Raw genomic sequence first — 21,617 nt, 5'->3', positions numbered from 1 at the left:
GGGAAGTCTGGGCACCTCTGCATAGTCTGCTACCCTCAGTTTGGTACTCTAGGTCACCCATTCAATTTGTAGAACTCATGAAGTGGTGTTGACACTAGCAGCTGGTTTCTCAACATCTGGCAAATAAACGAACCCTGAATTCTTATTACCAAAATGTGTTTTGTAATTGTAGATGTTCCTAACTGTGTACCTCAGCAACAATAACCAACACTTTAGTGAAGTCCCCATCACACCAGAGACACTGTGCAGAGATGTGGTGGAGCTCTGCAAGGAGCCTGGCGAGTCTGACTGCTATCTGGCTGAGATATTGAGAGGCTCAGGTGAGTTTCTTGTGTCAAGTAGATATCCAAACCGCTAGTTTTGGATAAATTGTATTCATTCACGTGAACCTCAAATACACAAACACTGATATGGTTGTAGCTATATTTCAAAAGTAGCTATAATGTGACTTTCAGGTGATAAGACTTATATTTTCACACATAGTTTTTGGCCCTATGGTGTAATTATATCATGATTGATTCATTCCATCTCTTTTTGTAACAAAGGGTTAATGTTATATTCTTTAACGTTGTGTGCTTTTTTCAATCAATCAGAACGTGTTGTTGGAGAAGGAGAACAGATGCTGGAGGTGTTGCAGCGATCAGGACAGCAGAGGGGAGAGGTACGTTATCTCCTCCGTCACCAAAGAGCACCTGGACGAGAATCAGGTAAGAAAGAAACTTAATGGCTGAAGGTAATTAAAAAACTGACATACTATGTTAGTTAATAAAGGACCACACACCACCAGAACAGTCTCAGTACTATTTGGCACTCATACACAATTCTCTGGAAATCTACTAAAGTGAAGAAGCATATTTCTTCCAAAAACTCCAACCTCATTTGGTGTTTTGATGATTGTGCTAAGACATCAGTCTAACATTTCTTGAAGGACATAACATATGCTCACTTAAAAAAATGTAAAATTTAAAAAGAAAAAATTGTCCAAACAGCCGTAACTACAGTACAGGTTATGATTTAGGTCCAACATTTAGGTCTAAGCTAATTTCTAATTATAAGTAATCAATTGAATGTTAATTATGAAGAATTTGATAGACAGTATCCATCCTCTCACTTTTGATGGCAGGTATGGATCCTGTGGTTAACTCAGTGGAGTGGCAGTACTGGTGTATCCCCTTTGTAAATATACAGATATACCTCTATCCATCTATTAGTTGATATACAGAGGTGGCAAAAGAACACACATTTTTCACATTTTTAATAGAAGTACAGATGCTTGTGTTTGAAAAGTAAAAAGGTGAGTGTTCCTTTAATTCTCTTGACAGTGTATTACAATTTACAGAAAATATTGGCACTATTGAAGGTCCGAATGAGCACAGTGTGTCTTGTAGGTTACTTTGCTTTCACTCGTTTGTCCATCCATCTTCTTTCGCTTATCCAGCATAGATTGCTGCCCTCGGGTCGCGAGGGCAGCAATCTAAGCAGAAAAGCCCAGACCTCCCTCTCCCCAGCCACCTCCTCCAGCGTGTCTGGGGGAACACCAAGGCGTTCCCAGGCCAACCGAGAGATATAATCTCTCCAGCATGTCTTGGGTCTGCCCCGGGGCCTCCTCCCGGTGGGACATGCCCAGAACACCTCACCTCACCCAGGAGGCATCCTTATCAGACGCCTAAACCACCTCAACTGGCTCCTTTTGATGTGGAGGAGCAGCGGCTCTACTCTGAGCCCCTCCCAGATGGCCGAACTTCTCACCCTATCTCCAAGGGAAAGGCCAGTCGCCCTTCCTCCGAAGGGTGAGCCAGTCACCCTTAAGGAGTATCTGTGATCTCGTTCTTTCGGTCACTATCCACATCTCGTGGTACATAAGGGATGTAGATCGACCGGTAAATCAAGAGCTTCGCTTTTAAACTCAGCTCTCTCTTCACCATGACAGACCAGTATAGTGTCCGCATCACTAATCCGTCTGTTGATCTCTCGCTTCCTTTTCCCGTCACCCGTGAACAAGACCCCAAGATACCTAAATGCCTGCACTTGGGGCAGGAACTCGTCACTGACCCAGAGTGGGCACTCCACCCTTTTCTGGCTGAGGACCATGGCTTCAGAATTGGAGGTGCTGATCCTCATTCTCACCACTTCACACTCAACTGCGAACTGTTCCAGTGTGAGCTGGAGGCCATCATCCGATGAAGCCAACAGAACCACATCATCTGTGAAAAGCAGAGATGAGATTCTGAGACCACCCAACTAAAAGCCGTTTACCACCTCAAAATTCTGTCAAATAAAAATTACGAACAGAATCGGTGACAAAGGGCAGCCCTGGCCAAGAATGAGTCCGACTTATTGCTGGCTATCCGGACCAAGCTCTTGCAACGGTTGTATAAGGATCGAATGGCCTGAAGCAATGGACCAGACACCCCATACTCCCGAAGCACCTCTCACAAGACACTCTGAAGGACACGGTCTTCTCCCAGTCCACAAAACACACGTAGATTAGTTGGGCAAGTTCCCATGCACCCTCAAATATCCTTGAGAGGGTAAAGAGCTGATCCTGTGTTCCATGACCAGGATGAAAACCGCATTGTTAATGCTGTATCAGAGGTTCGACTAACGGGTGGACTCTCCTTTCCAGCACCCTGGCATAGACTTTCCCAGAGAGGCTGAGGAGTGTGAGCCCCCTATAGTTGGAACACACCCTTTGGTCCCCGTTCTTAAAGATGGGAATCACCACCGTGGTCTGCCAATCCAGAGGAACCACCCCTGATCTACACACAACATTGTAGAGGCATGTCAACAAAGACAGCCCTACAACATCCAGAGCCTCCAGGATCTCAGGGCGGACCTCATCCACCCCAGGGGCTCTGCCACCAAGGAGTTGTTTAACTGCCCCAGTGACCTCGCCCCCGGAGATAGGCTAGTCGCCCCCCTCAGACTCTGCTTCCTCCACAGAAGACGTGCCAGTGGGATTAAGGAGGTCCTCAAAGTATTCCTTACAATGCCCGACTATGTTTTCAGTCAGAAGTCAGCAGCGCTCCACCCGCACTATACACATTGCAGGTGGAGCACTGCTTTCTCCTCCTGAGTCGTCTGATGGTTTGCCAGAATCTCTTCGAGGGAGTCCGAAAGTGTTTTTCCATGGCCTCTCTGAACTCCTCCCACCTCTGAGTTTTTGCTTCAGCCACTGCCCGCGAGAATAGAATAACAAATGAACTGAACATGACACAGGAACACAGGAAAACTAAGAACGCTGGGTCAAATGACCCAGAATCTTGACACATACAAGTCCTTGAATAATCAGGCCCCATCTCATCTTAATGACCTTCTAGTACCATATCACCCGATTAGAGCACTACGCTCTCGCACTGCAGGCCTACTTGTTGTTCCTAGAGTATTTAAAAGTATGGCAGGCAGAGCCTTCAGTTTTCAGGCCCCTCTTCTGTGAAAGCAGCTTCTAGTTTGGAAATGGGACACTATCTCTACTTTTAAGATTAGGCTTTAAACTTTCCTTTTTGCTAAACGTATAGTTAGGGCTGAATCAAGTGACCCTGAATTCCCCCTTAGTTACTCAGCAATTGACTGCTGAGTAACTACGGCTGCTGGGGGCTTATTATTATGCACTAGTATTTTATTGTCATTCACCTTTTTCACTCACTATGTGTTTATATACATTGTTGTCAATCTTGGCTTATCCCGACCATCCTCTGCACCAACACTGGATAGGCAGTAGAGCATGGCTAAAACGATTAAATTCTTCATTAGTATTTACTGTGTTTTGTGTCCAGTTGGATCCAGGGCTGCAGATCAGATGATGAAGAGAAACCAGGTGAAAGCCTCTTTGGAGAGATGTCTGGAGAATGGGGTGAGAGACTTTTACTGTGATTTTGATGAAAATAAATCAGTGTGTTTTGCCTTGGCTTACATTTTTATTACCGACTAACATGAATCCCTTCAAACACATTCATAGATATTGGATTGTGAATTTCTGTGATCAGCAGTCCCCAAACTTTTTTGTGCCACGGACCGGTTTATGTCCAACAATATTTTCATGGACCGGCCTTTAAGGTGTCGCGGATGAATGCAACAAAATAAAACCAGTACCCATACTAAAAAAAAAGAAGATTTATTCATAACACACGGGAAAAGACCCAGAGAAACCAAATTAACGATAAAAACAATAAAAAGAATAATGCTAAAAACCGACAAAAACCCTGAAAACCATGAATTTCACATCCAAGCCTGAACTCTCGCGGCCCGGTACCAAACGACTCATGGACGGGTACCGGTCCATGAGTCGGGGTTGGGGACTGAACAGAAAGTTGTGCATTGCACCTTAAAATGCATGAAGGTTGTGACAGCTGGACAGTGTAATGTGTAACTCTGACTGTATCTGCGTTACAGGTTTCAGCTCCTTGTCTGGACATGACGCTGAATGAGCTGCACGACCTGGCAACCCGACAGCAGCAGCAGATCAGTGCTCAGCAGCAGCTGCTGGCCTCCAAGGTAAAACACACCATACACAACTATTACTACTGTTACTACTACTGGTGTTACCACTTATATTGATGCTGATACTATTTCAAATGCAGTTCACAATAACCTCTTGCAGTTGCCTATGGCTGCTTATTAACTACTTGTACTCTGTTTGCCCTCTGGACTAGTATACCAAACAAAGCTCTGTGCAAACAGAGACTAATGTTCATACTAAAGTGATGTACATGATTCGACTGTGACTACACAAGCCTTCTATACCTCATATGAATGGCTGGATATATTTTACAAGATGTACTGTAAATGTTTCACGTCTTCCAGTTAAAGTATATCAGGAAGAAATCTGTGTAGCTGTTTAGCATGATAAGACCTGAAAAGCATTGTGTTTTGCAGGAGCAGCAGCTACGGTTCCTGAAACTGCAGGATCACCAGCAGCAGCAACAGGAGGCGTCAGAGCAGGAGCGGCTGTGGCAGCTCAGGGAGAATGCGCATAACCAGGAGGCCAAACTGCGACGAGTCCGGGCCCTAAAGGGTCAGGTGGAACAGAAACGCCTGAGTAATAGCAAACTAGGTCAGTGAGCCATGCGACTGCATAGGCTTTGTAACACTTTGCAGAGCTTCTTTATTCTTATCCAAAACCTTTGAACTGTTTTATGTGTCACATATTCCTGGGCCTAATTGTATAAAATCAATATGAAACACTAATGCACCGACAAGTTTGGCACTTTAGTTTGGGGCAAACATCAACATGGGAAAAACATTAGAAAACTATTTAAGAAATTTTTCGTTTCATAAATAGTCTAATTTTTGTATTTTTTAAAATAAACTTGGGATTTTTTAAACGGGAGCTGATATTCTCATATCCAACTATATATTTCTGTTCATTGACTATCAGAAAAAGAAGAGGTACTGGCGCCCCACTCTTCATTTTCAATCTCAAACTTGTGGTGTAAGTCAACTTTCTTTTGACTGGCTACCCTTCTTAAACAAAAGGTTTACATGCAGCTGGTGTTACGTATAAGAAGAGGCTCTAAATAAAATTCAACCGTCCAAATTGTTATTCAATTCAATTTTCTTTTACATAGTGCCAAATCACAACAACAGTCGCCTCAAGGCACTTTATATTGTAAGGTAGACCCTACAAATATACATACAGAGAAAAACTCCCTATGAGCAAGCACTTTGGCAACAGTGGGGGGGTGGGGGGGGTCAGTGTGGTGTGACCCTATAAATGACTTCCCTAAACTTGCTGGTCTGTAAGTCCAGCAGTTCATCTAAACAAAAGGCACTTATACTAAAACTGACATAGCCACGTTTATCCTACCATAAAACAATAAGAGAAGGTGTGCCCTCTCCCAAGCTCCCAGGTTGTGGGTGTGAATGCCAGAACACTCTGGAATGCACACAAAGTCTTTGCAGACTCCTAAGGATCACACATCGTATCACTACACAATCGATTATACACCTCTAAGCATATATGGTTAAATATTGCTAAGCATAAATGACAATCAACAATATAAACCTGACATGAGGCAGGTTGCGCTGCATTTGTGACAGCTTCACTTGAAATGCCTTCACCACATCACACATGTCCATGAACTCACAGATTTCCTTACCGAGCTCAAAAACTCGATTGAGAACTTTTCCCCAACTCAGCCAACGGACCTCTGTATGATGAGGAATGTCAGCAAGCTCTGAATCTATTTGAACCTTTAACTCGGTGATCATTACATGCTGCATTTTTAGGACTCTACCACACAGCCTTTCCTGGTGTGTGATGCAGTGATATGCTGTTAACTCACCGGTACATTTCTCCTCCTGCATCTTTACTCTCATCCTGCCGACTAGTCCGCTTTTTTTTCACCGCACAACACCGGCGCTCCATCTGTTGTAAGTCCAACAAGTTTGTCCCAGGGCAGTTTCATGTCGGTTACACTTTGATTTTCCTGCCGTTGTCCTGTGCATCGATTTAATGTCCAATATTTCCACTCCACGGATGAAGATGTCCAGCCGTGCAATGTCCATCATGTCTGTACTTCCACAGCAGGAGAGTATGCCCAGTACAAGGTTTTAAAAAAACCTATTCAAACTGAAAATGCGTGTAATGGTTATCTTTAAATAAGTAGTGCAGGGTACTGCGGGATGACACCAGGATCAGTTAAGGACTGCAATGATATGATTGTGTTGCAGTGGAGGAGATCGAGCAGATGACCAGCCTTTTCCATCAGAAGCAGACAGAGCTGCTCGTGGCTGTGGCGAGGGTAGAGGAGCTGAGCAACCAGCTGGAGGGACTGAGGAGCAACAGTCTGGAGCCTTCTCTTCCTCTTCTTCCTCACCACCACAACATGTCCTCTACAGCTGAGCTGGAACGTCTCTACAAAGAACTGCAGGTGAGATGTTAGCGGAGAATTTCTCTTGCTAATATTAAATTATACTTTGCTGTTCTACAATTAAATTAAATGTTTGCCATATTTTCTGCTTTCTTTACAGTATGATATAAATATATATCAGATTTTTATAGCAACATTTGTCATTCAGCGTTCTTTGATGAATGTGAAAATCTCTTGACATTAATCAGCTACAGACATAAAATCATATTTCTACCTAATAGAGAGAGTGAAGATATCGGTGATACTGTTATGCCTTTACACAAATTACTTTGTATTGTGGAGGGAAATATATTTTCTGTTCCTGTTCTTGTTATGTAGCATGTGTAATCATAAAAAGGCAGTAAGAGTAAGAGGCAGGCGGGGCCATCTGCTGCGACCGGTTGGGGTGAGAGAAGGAAGACAGGATAAAGACATGCTGTGGAAGAGAGACAGAGATTAATAACAGATATGATTCAATACAGAGAGGTCTATTAATACATAGTGAGTGAGAAAGGTGACTGGAAAGGAAAAACTCAATGCATCATGGGAATCCCCCGGCAGCCTACGTCTATTGCAGCATTCTATCAGAGATAGTGTCTGTCTCCCGAATCCAAACTGGAAGCTGGTTCCACAGAAGAGGGGCCTGAAAACTGAAGGCTCTGCCTCCCATTCTACTTTTAAATACTCTAGGAACAACAAGTAGGCCTGCAGAGCGGGAGCGAAGTGCTCTAATAGGGTGATATGGTACTACAAGGTCATTAAGATAAGATGGGGCCTGATTATTTAAGACCTTGTATGTGAGGAGCAGGATTTTGAATTCAATTCTGGATTTAACAGGAAGCCAATGAAGGGAAGCCAAAACAGGAGAAATCTGCTCTCTCTTTCTAGTCCCTGTCAGGACTCTTGCTGCAGCATTTTGGATTAACTGAAGGCTTTTCAGTGAGTTTTTTGGACATCCTGATAATAATGAATTGCAGTCGTCCAGCCTGGAAATAATAAATGCATGAACTAGTTTTTCAGCATCACTCTGAGACAGGATATTTCTAATTTTAGAGATGTTGCGCATATGGAAGAACGCAGTCTTACATATTTGTGCTTTGAAGGACATTTCCTGGTCAAAAATGACTCCAAGGTTCCTCACAGTGTTACTGGAGGCCAAGGTAATGCCATCCAGAGTAAGAATCTGGTTAGATAACATATTTCTAAGATTTTCAGGGCCGAGTACAATGACCTCAGTTTGATCTGAATTAAGAAGCAGAAAGTTATCGGCCATCCAAGTCTTTATGTCTTTAAGACATTCCTGCACTCTTATCCTGTCTGTAGTGCTGTGCAGTATATTTTGGTATCGATCCAATACCAATACTTTTAACATATATAGGCAACTTATGTTGGGGAGAGAAGTGTAAGACGGGAGGTTCCCAAAGTGTGTGTGTGTGTGTGTGTGTGTGGGGCATGGTATGAGAAGAGAGAAAAAAAAAAGAGCGTTTGGACACTGCTAGCATAATGGACAGGTTTTTGGCGGGGATTCCACACGTACGCAAAGCAGGGTATGAAGCATCGCCAAATATGTTTCCAAACCAACTGCCTTCCAAGCAAAGACTAGAAAATATGGTGAAGCATATCTTCCCTTTGGCTTCACCTGCATAAGGCCAAGGTAGGTCTACCCTGCAGAATTGGTTTTCCCTGCGTCGCACTGGGCTGTCCAAATCACGGACAAACAGTATCCCACATTCTTGATGTTTAGTTCACAAACACTTCTTATAATGACCAACTATATGGGCTGAAATTGTGGTCATAAATATTTTGTACTTGTAAATCAGGATTTGTATGTGTAAAATGAATTTGTGTGTGTGTAAAAAAAGATTTGTGTGTGGACAAAAAATACACGTGAAACTCTGCACTCAAGTTTCAAGTTACAAGAATGAATTTTGACCCTATTTTTTGTCCTTTCATCTGATTGGCCAATGTCATGTCAGTCACAAATTTAACTATCCAATCAGAGAACAGATGGGTTTGGCTATTGGAGGGGTGCTTTATGGAGCTTCAGGTCCTTGAAGGGAATAAATGCCCTTTTACATGCCAGCCCAGCGTCACCACGAAAGAAAACAGTCTGTGGTCGTCTGAGTTTCTGCTTAATACAGGGACCTCCAGAGTCTTTTCAATAGCGCTGCGGACATCGGGGTGGGGAGGGGGGGTAGTGTTGTGGAAATGACAGTCTTCACTAGTGGGGATAGTTACAAAGCATTCTTCGTTATGAATTAGCATACATGTTTTTACTGAACATTTAAAGGACCAGCAAAAAAAAAAAAACTCTTGTAGAGGAAATAAAGCCAGAGATAGAAACGACAAGCAGCAGGTGCATCTAGCACAGGTAGAGCTGCTGCAAAAACCCACAGAGCTCAACAGCCAGCGCAGCAAATTCTGGATCCTTGGCCTTTAGTTAGCATTAGCAGCACATGATGTGAAAGGACCTTTATGCTGCGCACTGTGACTCACAGCAATGCTCCCAGATCAGCACTAACTTTGTGTTAAACTAATCCTAAAGTGGCATAAACTCTCGAGCGTCTCACACTTATGTTTAATCAGTTTTCTGTTTGACGTTTATTCAGCTGAGGGATTAATAAAGTTAAATTTAATTTAATCTAATCTAATAACTTTAATCTCAGCCAAACCGATTTACTCACGAACAAATAAAACACTGAAAAAAGCCCAACAATAACATTTTTAAGTTATCAAAGTGACTTATATATCATGTTTAACCCGAGTAGTGAAAGACCGCGTCGATCGGCTCAGATATTTGAAGTTTACACAGCTACATTCTCACCTGAAAATATGTTAAAAGTTTTTTTTGTGACCCAGAAAGAGAAATAAGAGTGATATTAAAAGTAAGTCGCTGCCGCCATTGTTGGAAAATGGAATTGGCTGGGCCGCTATGAATTCTGCGATATGGTTTTTCAATTTTGTTGTCCGGGTGGAAAATGGGGAGAATGGTGGCTCCGGGATTCTCCCGGAAAAATCGGGAGGGTTGGCATGTATGGTTGTGGCAACATCACTAACCTTGTCAAACACCTCAGAGTAAATCATATCACAGAATATGACGAGCTTATGTTGAGGCGAACTGAAGAGGAGGAGAGGGACAGGTGCTGCTAGAGCGAGACAGACGTCTCTCACGGAGTCCTTTAATGCTGCAGGCAAGGTGTTCAAATAGCCGCAACTTCAGTTGTTATATTTCTATGTGATGAACTCTGCATTATTAAGTGATAAGAACAAGTAATCTGATGTCCTGTAATCATTATGACGCTATAATTTGAGATACAATAAATAAAATAAGTTTTTGTACAAAGTATCGGATCAGTATCGTCGATACCATCCTGAATATTACTTGGTATCGGATCGGAAAGGAAATCAGTGGTTTTGCACATCACAAGTTAGGGGACCTAGCTTCTCTCAGATATTAATACAGCGATCCTCCAGCTTCAAACTGTATTACCCTTCAAGGACCTGCAGTTCAAAAAAGCACCCCTCTGACAGCCAAACCCAGGTGTGGATGTAGCGTAACAGAGTTAGTAGTGTATTTTATTACTACCTGTAATTTATTGCAGGTTACTTGTATTTGTTTAATTGTTTACTAAATGTAAACTAAATGAACATTTTCTTATAAAACAAAGGGGGGCCTAGCAAAAAAAGTTTGGGAACCACTGATAGAGGGAGTGATTTGATATCCGGCTGTACATACCTCTATCTCACACTGTTAGTGCTTCCAGCTACAGTTGCTGGGAGGTTAAATCTAGTGTCTAATAAATTATTCTAGACAATATTTTTTCTGTTGGTTACATACTTTGATTTCTCACCCCCCCTTCCTTTCCAAACAGCTAAGAAACAAGCTGAATCAGGATCAGAGTGCCAGGCTGCAGCAGCAGAGAGATAGCTTGAACAAAAGGAACTTGGAAGTAGCTGCGATGGACCGTCGGTTGGTTGAACTCCGGGAACGGCTCTGGAAGAAAAAGGCTGCTTTGCAGCAGAATGAGAACCAGCCAGTGAGTTTATACAGGAAACAAATATCAGCAAAAGTAGATTTTTACAATTTCACACAAGTTTTTTTTGTTTGTTTTTTGTACAAAACATTTATTTTTGCTTTGTTGTTTGCTTAACATACAAGTACTGATCGAAAAGGCTGCAGCAGTCAAACATTTCTGCTCCCTCCAGGTGGCTTCAGACTGCACAGCCCCACAATATAGCATGGGCTCCAGAGTGGCAGCGGTGGGGCCGTACATCCAGTCATCCTCCACATCAAGCTCTCAGGGGCCACCTGTGCCGGTCCGCCAGGAGATTCTGGTGAAGCCAGCATACCCAGATGGCACTGTCACCCTGCCCAAGGCTGATTCGTCACTGAAGCCACCTCCTAGGCCTGTCAAACCAGCCTCAGGTACATGTTTCCGTGATGTAAGAAATATATTTTTCTGTTTTGAGTCCTAGCATGCTAAAACACTATTTGAGTCTGTACCAAAACTCTACTTGATGTAGTTATCTCTGCCTCACAGGTTTCAACACCTTAAAAACAAGCAAGATCTTTGACTGGGAAAGCTCATTTTCCGAATCCAGTAGGGGCTACGAGCACGCCTCCACGCTGCCTCGCATGTCGAGTCTAAGCTGCCGCAACTCAGGTCAGTTAGGTCCTGTTTCTGTTTTACCTTTTGCAGAAAGAGGATTTAAACTTTCTATGCCTTTACAATCATTTGTTACTACATTTCTAATCTGACACATAAACGTTCAGGCATCTGATTCATTGAGACATTCACTGAAAACCTAATTTAAGGATGGTCTATCCATGCATTCATAGAATACCATGTACAAATGACAGGCTAATCAACCTGAGAATAGAAGGAATGAGATCTGGGAGATAGAAAATTGTTTAAACAAAGTCCCACTGATGTTAGAGTTACTTTCTCTTTTCTAGGTGGTGAGACCGCCATAGACAAGAGCTACACTGGCTCCGACATTCCTCCTCCCATCCCCTCACGATCGAATCGTTCCACAGAGAACCTGCTCAGGGACAATCAGGTATCAGTGGGACATCTCAACATTAATGCCTTTTCATTTTCAGAAAAGACTAACCTGGGATAGCGTTAATGTAATGAGTCAACAGCTGCCTTGCTAGGTCAGTTAAAATCTACCTAATGGTGGATGATGCAGCTGTTGTCTCAAAATAAAAACTTTCTGAACTAAACTCAAACACTTCACCAGCAGGTTTCACTAAACAAGAAGAACAGTAAGAATAAGCAATAAGCAAAATCAGTACAGAAATTCTGCGTTGCGCACAAAAATAATCTAACCTGAATTGAAATTAAAATTAATACTTTAACAATTCTGTTTTGCAGTGAGTGACTGGCTGCTCCCATTTGGGAACGATGCCACCTTATCCCATAGTCCAGCCAATAATGCGTATATACGCAGCTTAATCAACGTCGTTGACAGGCTATGACAGCGTCCTTATGTGCCGACACCGGTGTTTTAGCGAGCAAAGCGGCGAGGCTGACGTTAATGACAACGTGTACAACCACTGGAGATGTGAGGAGGACAGACGGAAAAAGAGTGGACTTTATACCAGTTTTTAAATTGTGTTGATCGGCCACGTAAAACCAGAGTTATGATAAAAATATCTGCAATGTTTGGTTTTCTTCCTGAACACTGTCGTTGTTTATATTTACTGCGGGAAGAAACGGTAAAAACGGCGTTTTATAAGGAAAACCTCGAAAGCCTGTGAGCAAAAACAAACCCCACCCCCCTCTGCCTTTCCTATTCGTCCAATCAAATTCATCGAACAATCAAAAAATGATATGGCAACGTGGCATCTAGTTGTTAAGAAATGGGGGAAGTTTTAGGAGTGACGGCGTGTTTTGAGTTGTGAGAGATTTGCGACGTTTAGCGCAAATCTTGTGTAGTTAGTGTGTAGTGTAGTCAATAGTTTTGTTGTGTGTGTCAGAACAATGAGGCGACTGCTGAATGTTACAGGTGTTACAGCAGTGATACATCTGCTGTTGTCAGGCCTGCAGGTATCAGGCTGTTGTTCTCCTTTATCTCATAGTGGACAGAAATTATTTTTTAGAGTGAAACAAATAATTTGTGTGGCATCAGATTTGATGCAGAACAGCTGATTGTTCTGAAAATAGTTTGAAATGTTTATTTAAAAACACCTTTGCTGCATTTAAAAAAAAAAAAGCTGCAAAAAACTTTGTTGTTTGCATAACTCAGTTACTTTTTTGAAGAAGTAACTATATAATTAATTGCCCAACATTGGTCATTATATGCTGTATTTTGCAGACAGAGCGGTACAGACTCTCTCCCAGACCACAGACTCAGACTCATCATACAAGTCAGAGCTTTATATTAAAAAAAAAAAAAAAAAGTTGTGTTTTGAAATTGGAGTTCAAGTTATTTTTACTTCCAATAGTGTTAACATACTACACAGGTCATGAACAAGATTTTTTTTTAATTTTCATTGTAAGTGGGCTAAAGCACTTAATTAAAAGTAGTCTAACATAAATGCTGTAATTTGATTATTTTAATAAACATGTAACTTGGATGGATTCGATGCTGGCGTGACCACAGTGCACACGTCTGCTGTTGCTCACAGTGGTCCAAGTGTTCGCTCAGAAACATGAAAAATTAGAGGGAACATTGATCCTGACTAATAAATGAGATGCTGTTAAATCTTTGCAAAACTAATTCATATATGGACAACATATGTGCAGAACAGAAATATATACATAGTTGCACTTACACATACGTTTTCACGTTAAATTATGATAAAAAAACAAAAAACAAATTAAAGCTCTGGTGTAAGGTTGAATATATAAAAGTCAAACTCAAACTGGTTAATAGCTGCTGAGCACTTTTACATTTCAGCTCATTTTGATATTTGATTTATTGCTTCATTTTCTGTATTTTGCAGTTATATCATCGTGTTTCCACGTTTGCTATATTTTACTTTCAGCTCTCATCCAAAAGTCTTTCCAAGTTGACACCACCACCTCCAGTTCCCAGCAAGCCCAAACCATTCCGATCTTCTGGCCTGTCAGCCTTCTCCAAAGCCCCCTATAACACTGGCACCTTCCCTGGTAAGGTGAAGCCAGTCGGGGCCCCCCTCAGGGCTCCAGGAATCCTATCCAGTCATAGCAACACCCTCCCTTTGCCCAACAAGCAGGAGAGTCCTCCAGCTGCTGCTGTGCGACCTTACACCCCAGAACTCTCTGATTGTCCCCCACCTGTGCTTCAGAAACCTCAGACCCTGGCGGCTTCCTCAATCTACTCGATGTACACCCAGCAGGCTACACTGGGGAAGGGATACCAACATAGTGGCCAAGGAACACTGCCTCGGAGCCAGCCCCGAGGTAATCCACTGATACGGTTGCCCGTGTACTAGAATACTCTTCCTGTTAAGATAGGGCTGCACAATTATGGCCAAAGTGATTTTTCTGATTATTTTGATCAGTGTAAGATTGTCCTTGGAAGCACTGGTCCTCCTCATTCACCAAAATGTAGTATATGTCTTAGTAGAAAAATATGAATTAAAAAAATTCACCAAAACACCAAAATTCAGTCAACAGGGGAGAGGCTTTTGCATTTACATCTTTGCAGAAAAATAAGGTGTGTGCGACAAACTTGCCTACACTTGGTCTTGGGTAGAGCATCACTTCCTGTTCCTGTTACAGCACACAGTGGTGTTTTCTGTAGCTTATTTCGAGCTGTGTAATCCTTAAATTCTTTATCCAAAGCACACTTTCTGTTGAATAACCCGCTAATTATATTCAAAGTATTCATTCATCTTTAGGGACTCACTACCTTAGCTTAGCTCGTAGCCGACTGACTAGTACCTTGGCCTCTTCACTCTTCACACCACCAAACTGTGTCTCTAATAATTCCCCCCCCCCACAAAAAAAGCACGACTATCGAGAGTTGGGATCAGGAAGCAGAGTCGCAGTCTCTCCACAGTTTCTCTCCCCCTGTTATCCCCCAAAACCCCATCCCCTTAGAGACTGTGTCTGCTCCCAAAACAAAAAAAAACAAACCAAAAATCAGCAAAATAATGACTTAAACATAAAAAAATCACAACAAAAGAAAAACATAGTATCCACAAATGCACCAAAGAGTAAAATAGTGTCCCTGTTAGTAATTGATCTACAAATTCCTCGACCTTACAGAAACCTGGTTACAGGATGATTTTGTTAGTTTAAATGATTCAACAGCCATGAGTTATACCAACCGTCCAAAACCTCGAAGCACAGGCTGAGGACGGGGCGTGACAGCAATCTTCCTCTCCAGCTTATTAATCAACCAAAGATACAGGCAGAGTTGTCATTTATTTGAAATTACAGCCACACAAACATTTGTTATTGTTCACTTCATAGTTTCTGGCTGTTTTCTCAGAATTTTTATCTGATTTAGTGCTCAGCTCGAATAGGATAATTATTGTAGGTGATTTTATCATCCATGCATTTAATCCGTTGTATTCAAAACGAAAAAATAACCACTTTAATCATACACTAGATCTTGTTGTGACATATGGGATGGAAACTGAACAGTATTTCCTGAAAACCCTGTTTTGTCTGATCATTTCCTGATAACATTTCAATTTACAATAATGGATTACACAGCAGTGAGGAATAGATTTCATCACAGCAGATGTCTTTCTGAAAGTGTACAAGGGGATGAATTATATCCTTAATTTAAGGATATAATTCATCCCGTTGTCTTCTTCAATGTCATGTGCCAACACAGTGCAAAACAGCAGTAAAACATTACTCATAACAATCTCACAGATGTAACGTCATGTACTTTCAGAACCACTCATATTTCAAGGTTCAAGGTTCTTTATTTGTCACATGCATAGTTATACAAGTATAACACACAGTGAAATGTAGCCTGACACGCTCCTCGACATGTGCAAAAATGGGGGGGGGGGAGGAGTGGAAGAACATTATATATATATATATATATAGAGTATATACATTGGGTGAATGTGCAGTAGTAGCAGCAAGCAGGTGAATTCTGTACATTAATATGAATAGACATCTGACTATTTTACAGAATAGACAATATAATCATATTTAAAATTAAAGGAATTCCTGTCTCAGTCAATTATAGATGATGTGAGAGGGCGGGTGTGTGTGTTTAGGGCCTGGATGGCTTGGGAATAGAAGCTCCTCTTGAGTCTCTCTGTCCTTATTTTGTCTCTTTTTCTCCAATTGATCTTCCCGAGTTAACTTCGATAATTACTTTATAAAAAACCATCAGTGGTCCTTTAGACACCATTTCTACAAAACTGCTCACAGAAATCCCGTCATTACACTGAGGACACTGAGGTGAGACCAGGCATGAACAGGACCAGATACCAGACAACCTGGGCTAGAAATACAGATAACTAAACTAGCAACGATTGACACAGAGAAAACTGGTGGTGGTCAGAGGGCCCGGTGGCGCCAGTGTCCGGCAGCCTCGCCTGTGTCAGTGCATCCCAGGGTGGCTGTGGCTACAATGTAGCTGCCATCACCAATGTGTGTGAATGTGTGGATGACTGAATGTAGTGTATAGCGCTTTGGGGTCCTTAGGGACTAGTAAAGCGCTATACAAATGCAGGCCATAAGCCTGTCTCCTAGAAGTAAAATACAGAGTATTTCACTCCATTAATTATACCTGCATGATGGATGTAAATAAAACGTATAGCCCAGTACTTGATAGCTATCAGATCCCTCTGCATTTCCTCTCTGATGTTGTACTTGTTCAGACTATATTTTGGAAACTTCACCATGTGAGGTGAAGGGAACAGCTGTGACTGGTATTTACTGGCATGTTGTCAGGGACTGATTTAGATACCACTTGATTTCAGTATCAGTATTTAGGAAAAACAGGTACTTATCTATCAATAATGAAGTTTTTTGGGGGAGTTTTTTTCCTCTCACCCCAAACAATAATCAAACATGTAATTTGTAATCTGTGCGTTTGTTTAATGGAGGTCAAATAGAGCTTGCTGTGAGAAATGTCTTGTGAATCCATGTATTTTCTTTCCTTTCTTAGTGTATGGAAAACCAGTCCTTCCAGCCAGCAGCAGGCAGCAATCAATCAGCTCAGAAAACTATTCCCTCAATTCTGAATTTTGTGCACCTGACGGAAGTGAAGCTGGCAACAGTTGCCCAGGTAACACTGAAGGTATCGGAGGAGAAACAGCAGAACACAGTATCCCTCGCCCGCTCAGCCCCACCAAGCTCCTCCCCTTCATATCAAACTCTCACAGGAACCCCAGCGATGCTGACCTGGATAATCTGCGTCGCCGGCTGCAACATGCACCCCGACCCCTGAAGAAACGCAACTCAATCACAGAGCCCGAAGGCCCAGCAGGACCCAACATTCAGAAACTGCTCTACCAGAAAACCACTCTGGCTGCTATGGAAACCATCCCCATGGAGACGGCTAATTCTGCAGGGATCCATATACAGCCTACAGTTCATGAGGACAGGATGGGTGGCATAGATGGAGCAGCCAGGGTTCAGGAGGAAAGTGAAACTGACTTGAAAGAGCCACTCTCTGAGAAAAGTTTGACCCCACCCCCACTACCCCCTCGCTCACCCATCTCTGATCCTACTTCCTGCCACTGCGTGCTATCACCGCTGGAAGACAAGGACAAGGAGAAAGAGAAATGTCCATCAACCTTAGCTCACCAGGAACAGTTCCTAGAGGAGTTCCCTCCTTACCCACCCCCACCTTACCCCAGCTGCGGGGAGTTGGAGGAGGGAGATGATGCTGTTCCCCTGCAGCCACCAGAGGTTGCAGGACAGGTCACAGTTCTGCCGGTGAGTGAGGCGACTCAGATTTTGAGAGGTTATTAAAAATCCAGTTTGCCTACAATACAAACACAATTTTTTTTCTAATTTATTGCAGTTCTGTTTTCTTCTTAGGGTAAGAAATCAATCCTCCATAAAGCTGGCAAAGAGCGAGCCAACCACAATTTGCGGGTCAAGTTCAACCCTTTGGCCCTGCTACTGGATTCATCTCTGGAGGGCGAATATGATCTTGTCCAGAGGGTGATCTATGATGTGAGTCACACAAAAAAAAAAGAATGAAATAGCCCATTATTGTCATTGTACATGTACCAAAAAGTTGTGGGAGCTACACACTGCTATACTTATTTTATAGATCCACTAAAAAGATTTATACTTCCTTAATTGTTCTTCACCCCAGGGTATATGGTCAGTATGTTACTGTGTGTCTTTCAGGTGGATGACCCTAGTATGCCGAACGACGAGGGCATCACGGCTCTGCACAACGCCGTTTGTGCCGGCCACACCGAGATTGTCAAGTTTCTGGTTCAGTTTGGTGTCAATGTTAATGCTGCCGACAGCGACGGCTGGTGAGCCTAAGTAGGAAACAGTAGAAAACACGGGCAGTATAAAAGATGGACTTAGCCATGGTGACACCTCCGGACATAACTTCCAGATGTTATGTCTGTCTTTTACATTGTCTATGGTAGAAAGAAAACAAGTTAATTGGGCACAGCACCCGTCCTTATTAACTAACTACTAATTTTCCTTCTGTTTGTGTCTCCAGGACGCCGCTTCACTGTGCTGCCTCCTGTAACAACGTTCAGGTCTGTAAGTTCCTTGTCGAGTCCGGAGCAGCTGTATTTGCCACAACATATAGTGACATGCAGACAGCTGCTGACAAGTGCGAAGAGATGGAAGATGGCTATGCCCAGTGCTCCCAGTTCCTCTATGGTGAGACAAAACCTGTTAACATATTAACAAAAGGGGTTCAGGGAGATAAGCCTCATAGTTCATAACAAATTTGCTGGTTTCAAGGACAATTTCGCAAATCTTTCAAGGGGTTGAGCGTGTTCTGTAGCAACAAGAGATTTACTGATGTATGATGGGTGTCTGTACAGGTTACAGGCCAGTTTGGAATTTGCTTAATTGTTCTTTAGGGCAGCGGTCCCCAACCCCCGGGCCTCGGGACGGTACCGGTCCGTGAGTCGTTTGGTACCGGGCTGCGAGATTTGAGGCTCAGGTGTGAAATGTATAGTTTTCAGGGTTTTTATCGGTTTTCAGCGTTATTTTGTTATCGTTTTTATCATTAACTCGGTTTTCCTGGGTCTTTTCACGTGTGTTATGAACAGTGTTGGGGAGTAATGGAATACATGTACCGCCGTTACGTATTTAAAAATACAAAATATGAGTAACTGTATTCCGTTACAGTTACCGTTTAAAAAGGTGGTATTTAGAATACAGTTACTTTGTTGAAATAAATGGATTACACGGCGGTACTTTCCTGTTTCATATTGTGGCGGGTCAGGACTGTTTGGGTTTTGTTTGACAGCTACGTTCTGTTGTTCCAGGCGGCAGCGTTACGGTTGCCATGGTTACAGGGTGACGCTCTCTCTCTGTGTTTCCTGGGTGAGAGAGGCCTTTTTGTTGTTGTTGTGCTAAGCTAATAGGCAGAATGCTACAGGTATAGCTCTAAAGAATGTAGCATCATAGGCAGTGTAGTCCGTGCTGCAGGGAGAATGGACTGCCATACCCGTTATGTGTCTGTGAGCGAGGGAGGGAGAAAAAGGAAAAGTACGAGCTGTCATCAAGCAAAAATGGGAGCTGGAAGCATGTAAATATAATAACCACTGCAGCCAAGAAGAGAGCCTGACGAGCCCAGTTGTAAGTAAGCTAATAAGACTCGACTGTACACCGTGTTCGTGTTTTCCTCTGAAACAATAAGTTCTGTTGGAGCAGCTTTTCAACACCTCTCTCTGTCTCTCGCAAGCAAAGTTGACCCAGACAACAAAGTAAAGCTAGTTTTCGGCTACGAGCCCGACACAGAACCGACGTATTAGTCAGAGGTCCCTTTACTACGGTTCGGAGCCGCGGACCTTCAGTAACAGTAATAAATCACAGCAATAGTACATTCATGTAGTTGTAAACAGCATGATAATATATTAAGTAATCCAAAGTATTCAGAATACGTTACTCTCATTGAGTACCGGAACGGAATACGTTACAGAATACATTTTGGGACATGTATTCTGTATTCTGTAATGGAATACATTTTAAAAGTAACCTTCCCAACACTGGTTATGAATAAATCTTCTTTTTTCAGTACCATTACTAGTTTTATTTTGTTGTATTTATCCGCGACACCTTAAATGCCGGTCCGTGAAAATATTGTCGGACATAAACCGGTCCGTGGCGCAAAAAAGGTTGGAGACCGCTGCTTTAGGAGATTTAAAAGATCTTGGGTGCCATAAGGATCTTGTTATGATCTGCCTGGATTTTGAGGACTGTTGCATAGGCTCATGCATTTTAAGGGGGTTTGGTTCAGACCAGTTATATCAAGGAAGTAAATCAATTTTGTAAAAGTTTTCTAGACTTGTGAGGCTTGTGTTTCAGGTTTGTTTCTCAGGTTATTACATTTTCACATAAAAGTTTAAAGAATATCAGACAACGACTCATTAAACTTTTAACCTATTTTTGTCTTTTTAGGTGTTCAGGAGAAGATGGGTGTGATGAATCACGGGGTAGTGTATGCCCTGTGGGACTATGAGCCTCAGAGTGACGACGAGCTCTGCTTCAGTGAGGGTGACTGCATGACAGTGCTGAGAAGGGAGGATGAGGAGGAAACGGAGTGGTGGTGGGCACGATGCGGTGACCATGAGGGATACATTCCCCGAAACCTTCTGGGGGTGAGTCGCCCATGCCAAATTTAGCAGAGCTTGTATAAACATTTTAGACTGAAGCTACTCATAAGGAAATGTTCAGATTTCTGGGTTTAGGGTCCCATTACATCAGCATTTAAAGCTTTCTTGTTAAAGTAAAAAAGCATCTCAGGAGAATATCAGAAAAATTTAATAAAGAATAAGACGGTAAGATTTCCTAATGTGCGGGAATTAAACTGTCTAGTCTGCCAATCTGTTGCTACTTCAGGTTGGCCTTAAATCACATGTTTTAATCAGGTTTAAAAACTGCTTTGAGAATCCTGTTACTTAACAGTCTTAAGTTTGACGTTTCAGTGTTTAATGAGAAACTCTCTATCTTTCATTCCCAGCTGTATCTGAGGATCAAGCCCCGGCAAAGAAGCCTGGCCTAAAAGACGGATTGTATCTCTTTCAGAGGACTACATGTTTCCACGAGAGAAGTGCATCAAGGGAATAAACCTCTGGGTTCTTATAGTAGAGAAAAAAAAGTCAGATGTTGTTGATTTTTAAAAAATAAATGTAAAAAAGGAAATGTTTCTCAGTCTTTCATTGACTGTGAAAAGGATTTAACCTCATCTGGATTTCTCAGGAGCTTTTTTTGCATATTTGTCACACTTAAACATTTCATGGTTCCAAATTATAGTCGTCCATGTCTTCAAGCAGCAAAACAGCCATAGACCATCACATTACCACCACCATGTTTGACTGTTGATATGGTGTCATATGAAATGCTGCATTAGTTTCACAACAGTTGTAATAGGGTTAAATTTAAATTAAAAAAAAAATGCAATTCTTTTTCTTGGCAGTTCGCATTTCAGCGATTCCTGAGATTAGGGACAAAACGGGTAAAAAAGTTATTTTTTGATTTTTAAAAAACATATTTACATATAATTGTTACACAAAGTTTTGGCTGTCTGACTATGTTTTGGTACAATCTCCCAGGTGTTTTTTAATTTACGTTTTTGCTGGGGAAGTGCAAGGTTTTTGTCAACACCATCAGACACAAAGAAATGTAAATATATATACAGGGGGGC

At 42.2% G+C, this 21,617-nt stretch overlaps 1 protein-coding gene across 1 annotated transcript in view; it reads left to right on the top strand.

Annotated features, from left to right (window-relative positions):
- LOC102785362 (apoptosis-stimulating of p53 protein 2-like) overlaps nucleotides 1-21,115 on the top strand; it is a 35,665-nt gene extending 14,550 nt beyond the window's left edge. Inside the window, exons 2-18 of the mRNA XM_087841417.1 lie at nucleotides 173-320; nucleotides 594-707; nucleotides 3,777-3,853; nucleotides 4,393-4,494; nucleotides 4,876-5,053; nucleotides 6,673-6,872; nucleotides 10,724-10,888; nucleotides 11,058-11,277; nucleotides 11,393-11,515; nucleotides 11,809-11,912; nucleotides 13,846-14,242; nucleotides 16,926-17,698; nucleotides 17,804-17,941; nucleotides 18,122-18,255; nucleotides 18,453-18,619; nucleotides 20,372-20,571; nucleotides 20,934-21,115. Of these exons, the coding sequence (XP_087697543.1) occupies nucleotides 173-320; nucleotides 594-707; nucleotides 3,777-3,853; nucleotides 4,393-4,494; nucleotides 4,876-5,053; nucleotides 6,673-6,872; nucleotides 10,724-10,888; nucleotides 11,058-11,277; nucleotides 11,393-11,515; nucleotides 11,809-11,912; nucleotides 13,846-14,242; nucleotides 16,926-17,698; nucleotides 17,804-17,941; nucleotides 18,122-18,255; nucleotides 18,453-18,619; nucleotides 20,372-20,571; nucleotides 20,934-20,975 (3,282 nt within the window). The 3' untranslated portion in view covers nucleotides 20,976-21,115. The remainder of the gene's footprint in view (nucleotides 1-172; nucleotides 321-593; nucleotides 708-3,776; nucleotides 3,854-4,392; nucleotides 4,495-4,875; nucleotides 5,054-6,672; nucleotides 6,873-10,723; nucleotides 10,889-11,057; nucleotides 11,278-11,392; nucleotides 11,516-11,808; nucleotides 11,913-13,845; nucleotides 14,243-16,925; nucleotides 17,699-17,803; nucleotides 17,942-18,121; nucleotides 18,256-18,452; nucleotides 18,620-20,371; nucleotides 20,572-20,933) is intronic.
- The last annotated feature ends 502 nt before the right edge of the window (nucleotides 21,116-21,617 follow it).

This window comes from Neolamprologus brichardi, chromosome 6 (assembly GCF_056152115.1).
Source record: "Neolamprologus brichardi isolate AB-2024 chromosome 6, ASM5615211v1, whole genome shotgun sequence".
Classification (NCBI taxonomy): domain Eukaryota; kingdom Metazoa; phylum Chordata; class Actinopteri; order Cichliformes; family Cichlidae; genus Neolamprologus; species Neolamprologus brichardi.
The sequence above is the reverse complement of the archived record's forward strand: the minus strand, read 5'-3'. Positions and strand labels throughout refer to the sequence as shown.